Raw genomic sequence first — 4831 nt, forward strand, 5'->3', positions numbered from 1 at the left:
CCCCCCCCCCCCCCTTAGAACTGTTCGTGCCTGGCTGACGTCAGTCGAGCAGGGACTGTGGGAGCCCCATTTGCCTTCCCAGCACACAAACCCTGCCCTGCCTGCACCCCGCTGCCCAGCCCAGCTCCCCCCCAAGCCCAAAGACCTATTTCCACTCCCGATCTCAAAGCGCAGCTTCTGGAAGCGTGGCCAGGTCTGGGGCCGCGCATCGCCACCACCCTCCCTCGACACAGGGAGCAGGAGACTTACTGCGACTCTGCCAGCTTCTGCCCGAGCGCTCGGATTGTGGCCCCCAGCTGCTGGACCTCGGCCGTCAGCCCGTACTGGACCTGTGCAGTGGGGAGGGAGGTGACACCAGTTAACAGGGCTGACGGGGTGTTTCACAAAGGCCACGGTTCCCTCGTTCCCCTTCTAGCCCAGCTCTGACATTTATTTCCTCGCTTTGCCAGGTGACTGTAGGATCCATTGCTCAGACCCTCTGTAGTTTTCTCCAACACTCATCCAACGTTTTCCAGACCCACGTGAGCCCCCACCCCGGCCAGTTCCCCCAGTCCCTCGGGGCCGGGAATGCACCAGGCGAGGCTGGTACCTGGTCCCGGCAGCGCTCCACACCGGGCCGAAGGCTGCGGGTCTCCAGGCGGGCGTGGGCCACTTTCAGATCCTGCGTTTTCCTCTGAAGATCTTCCTCCAAGCATCGGATGTCCTCCTCCATCTCAGCAATTTCCTCCAAGGTCTAGGGATAAAGCCACATATCAGGCAGGAGACCCAGGGATACGGACTGGACAACAGTCCCTGGGCATCCCGGGCTTTTGCTGTGCTGGCAAAGGATTTTAAACAAGGGCTGCTGGGCTTCCGAGTGCTGAACCCCTCTGCTCATAGATCAGGGATGGTGCTGCTGGTGTTTTATGGCCACAGCAGAGAACAGGGATGAAATAAAAAGGGCAAAACATGGCACTGCTACTGAGAAAGGCCAGAGCAGGAGTTGTGATAGCAGGAGGAGGTAGGGTGTTGCAGGGATCATACATGTGCCACTTAACAGTTCTCATGTGGAAACCGTGCTCAGGCCAAGTAGCTTTCCACAAAACAAACAGCCTCTTGGATTCAATTCCCACCCAAGCTTGTGGTCAATAACCAAAAAAACGACATTTACATTCTGCTCCTGCCATTTCAGTTCATCACAGGCTCTTTCCAGGTCTCTAATCCTCTTGCGCAAGGCAAACTCCGTAGCGACACGCTGAGCCTCCAGCTCGTTGTCTGTCTGAAGAGAGAACAGGCCCCTGTCACACACAGCTAGGTGGTGTCACCCTCCCGGCTGCTGCCTGGGAGCTTGGGACAAGCCCATGGGCAGAACCAGGCGGGTTCTGGCAGCTGCTCCCCCTGGTAGCCAAAAGGCAGCGAGTGGTGGCCAGGTAACGCGGCCTCCAGGGGCCCGAGGCTGCTGCCAGCTGCGCAGCGGAACCAAGCTCCCCACTTAAACCCGGAGGGCAGCTGCTCTCAGAGGACCAGAGACCCCCCTCCCCTGGCCACAGCCGGGCCGTTCTCCCACACGGGATCCCGAACTCCTGCCCTGCCGAGCCCCGGCCAGGGGACTCGTTCACCTGCGCAATGGCAAGCGCCGCAGCTTCCCGGAGCCCCGTCGCGGCTTTCATTTCCGCCTCAGCACGCTCCTTGTTGAACCGGCTGGTCTGTTCCCACTCATCCACTGAGGTTGATCTGTGAACAAATCACCAGTTATGAAAATGAGTGTTTGCAAGACAGTTCAAAAGGAACCACCTGCTGCAGGCTGAGGCGGCTTCGCGCAGTACAAAACCGTTCAGGAATTCTGGAGGTCACATCCCATCCGATCTCCTCCCCGCACCAGCTGCAGATCGGGACCCCGCGGCTCCCGCGCCGAGGCCCCACATCTGCTCGGAGCAGGGACACCGCCAAACCGTGCTGCCAGGTGCCAAGCCGGGGAGGATGTGCAGCAGCTCCCCCAGCAGCTGTGCCAAAGGCCGACACCGCGCTACTCGCGGTCGCCCACAGCCCAGCGCCAGGCGGGCAGGGCAGGGCAGCCAGCTTCTCCGGCTTTGTGCTCACAGTTTGCCTGTAGCTTCACAAGTCAAGAGTCACAACAAATCCCAGAAGCCAACTCCTGCTCCGAGCTCTCTCTAAAACTGCGCCCATCAAGCCAGGATAAAGCACGGAAGGAAAAAGCACCTCGGGGCTCTCTCAAGCACCAGCACGGATTTGGCCGCACAAGGGCAGGCTCCTTCCTTACCTGTCAGGGACCCGCGTTGGGTTGACCTTGAAGGAGATGTTGGGAGAGTTTACGCTGAGGGATAAGCAGACACGATCTATTTCCAGGGCTTCCACCTTGCGCCGGTGGTCGCAGCTCAGCTGCTGGCGAGTTTCCTGCAAGCGGCTGCAGAGAGCAGGGTCGGAGTCAGCGGCGAGCACGCAGAGGTGAGAAGCAGCTCGTGATTTCCAGAGCTTTTATCACCACGTCTGTCACCTCTGGGGAAGGAGCGATGAGCTCCTGCCCTCCCACGGGGCTGGGCCCACCCCGATGAGGCAGCGCACCCCTTACCGCCTGCCCGTGCTCTGCTCTGGCATCCCCTGCGGCAGCGACCCAGAGGGATTAGCGCCGGGGAGCTTTAGCACCTCCAGGTCACAGGCACAAGAGATCTGTGGCCTGCTTGCCCATCTGGGGCCAAGGAAGGAGGGCAGAGGCCAGACAAAAGCTGTGCCATTCGCCTCACCAGAGCTGTTCGAAGGCTTCGTTGACTCGCTGCTGCAGTTCTCTCTTGGCTTTCTCGATGCCCTTCACCTCCTTGTGCAGCTCCTCCTCCACGGGGTCCCTCACCACGTCGACGGCGCGGCGGCTCTCGCGGAGCGTCAGGCACTCAACGGCAACGTCCAAAGGCAAGTTCTTTGCCTGGAGGGCATGTTCTGCTGCTTCCTTCACCTGGAAGAAGCAGCCAGCTGGGTGTGTGTGGGGTGTCCTTCAGGGATGGGAGGAAGGAGGGAAGGAAGGGGAACCCACTGATACCCTCGCACTGCCCGTCTGTGCCGTTCTGAAACCTTTTAGCAAGTCTGGAATGAAAAATGCGAGAGCCAAACACATTAGTCCTCTACATCTGCTCTCTGCATTGGGAATCACACCTTGCTGGGGGCTGACGACTCCAGGAGCAGCAGCCTCTGGCTTTGTAAGTAAAAGAATCAGAGACCTCCCACTGCTATTCTCTATCTAAAATCAAAGATTTCTGAATGATGGTGTGAACATACTTCTCATTATCTGTCAGAGCTTTAAAAAAAAAAAACGCAGCGAAAACCACCCAAACATGAGCAGGCAGTGCACGGCTCCATAAAACGGCTCAGCTCAGCCAAGAACACGGGGGTTTGCTTTCCAGGAAGCCATTTCATCAGGTGCAGATCTCAGTACACCTGCGATCAGCCCCCCCTGGACTCCATATGGGCCTGCCCGTTGCAGAAGACAAGCCTCAATTATTTAACATCCCACGTTGAGCGTGTAAGCTGCTTTCCAGCCATCTGCCTTCCCAACATACTTTGGCTAAGGCATCGATTTCCGCATCGATGTCTGCGAGGCATTTGTCCAGGGTCTCCTTCCATCTGTTCACGCTGCTGATACGTTCAGCCAGGCGGGTTTGGTTGTCACGTTCATCCCATTTCGTCTGGAATTAGAGGAGAAATGCCATTACTCTTTTTTTAAATTGCAATTCTGAATCTCGCAGAAGCCTCTCCCTGGTTTTCAGTACCCCCGCAGAAGGGTTCAACACGTTGCCAGCTGGTCTAATAGTCCTCGACACAAACGGAGGGCACAGCAAACACCACGGGGTGCAGTGGAGGCAAGAATCACGCCCAGGGGTTTCACGGTACACACGCGCCGTTGCACAAGGGTTTACAGAAGTAAACGTACATATTTAGCAGGTTCCACGGAGGTAAAGCCTCGTCCTAGATCTAGACTCAGCCCGCTACTCTGACAAACCTGGCAGAGCCGCCCTGCCAGACCCACCTGGTTGTCGGTTTCGTTGCGGAGAGCTCGGGCTTCCTGCCGGACTCGGTGGGAAGCAGAACGCTGGCGTTCGGCGTCCGCCGAGACGAGACGGGAGCTGCTGTGCCAGTCCCGCACGCTGAACCGCTGTCCCGGCTTCGCGCTCAGCGCCGCCATCTCCCTAAACACGTGCCTAAAAGGAGCGGGAGATTTTTGCGTTGATTCATGGGAACGTACCCGAAATGGAGGCGCATCCACGGACTGGAAAGCTCTCCCAGAGACAAGCAGCAGCAAGCTCCAACCTGGCATCTTGCCCAGCGCGGACACACAACGGGGAAGCACGTTGGGGACCAGAGCCACCCTCCGCCCCGGGCCAGGAGCAAAGCCCTGTCGGCCCGCCTGTCCCCAGAGCAGGGAACGGAGCCGCTCCCAGCACCATCTCCCACACGGTGGTTGTTGAGCTTGGACAAAACGGCTGAGTACCATTACTGATTCTACTTTTGTTCCAGCTGCTCGGCCCAGCGCTGCAGCCCCAGGGGACCCGAAGGCTCTGCAGGGTCGGCACCAGGTTTGCAGCGTCTCTGGGAAACGGGCAGGAGCTGCAGAGACCGCTCGGCAGGATCAGAGCGGCTCCTGAGGAGACTGCAGCCCCCCAAAACCCCGGTCAGGTGGAGCTGTGGGGCAGACAGACCCCCCCGGGCCTCGGGAACCCTCGAGGGAAGGGAGCGAGTCCTGCTCCAGGGCAGGCGGCGCCCCGGGCTGCAGGGCGCAGGGGCCCGACCCCCAGATGGAAAAGGGGGAACAGGGACGGGGCTCGGCCCGCAGCTAGGGGGGACC

The 4831-nt window shown here is 59.3% G+C and overlaps 1 protein-coding gene across 1 annotated transcript; it reads right to left on the reverse strand.

Moving 5' to 3' along the window:
• Positions 1-245: 245 nt before the first annotated feature.
• On the reverse strand, positions 246-4352 carry TEKT2 (tektin 2). Its single transcript, XM_026863249.1, has 8 exons — positions 4016-4352; positions 3549-3674; positions 2742-2947; positions 2261-2404; positions 1599-1713; positions 1151-1258; positions 590-733; positions 246-329 (listed from the first exon to the last, which is right to left on the reverse strand). The coding sequence occupies exons 1-8, from the start codon at positions 4301-4303 to the stop codon at positions 246-248; spliced, it is 1215 nt and encodes a 404-aa protein (XP_026719050.1). The 5' UTR covers positions 4304-4352.
• Positions 4353-4831: the final 479 nt, after the last annotated feature.

The sequence above is a fragment of the Athene cunicularia genome, assembly GCF_003259725.1.
Source record: "Athene cunicularia isolate RWA chromosome 23 unlocalized genomic scaffold, athCun1 chr23_part1, whole genome shotgun sequence".
Lineage (NCBI taxonomy): Eukaryota > Metazoa > Chordata > Aves > Strigiformes > Strigidae > Athene > Athene cunicularia.

What these genes read in the sequence shown, in the direction of transcription:
- TEKT2 (XM_026863249.1), bottom strand. Translation starts at nt 4,303, where the DNA reads ATGCCAGGTTGGAGCTTGCTGCTGCTTGTCTCTGGGAGAGCTTTCCAG. An exon ending in CGGCGCTTGCCATTGCGCAG is followed by an intron (nt 1,259 to 1,598) that starts GTGAACGAGTCC and finishes TTCTCTCTTCAG; the next exon opens with ACAGACAACGAGCTGGAGGC. An exon ending in TGGAGCGCTGCCGGGACCAG is followed by an intron (nt 330 to 589) that starts GTACCAGCCTCG and finishes CCCACTGCACAG; the next exon opens with GTCCAGTACGGGCTGACGGC.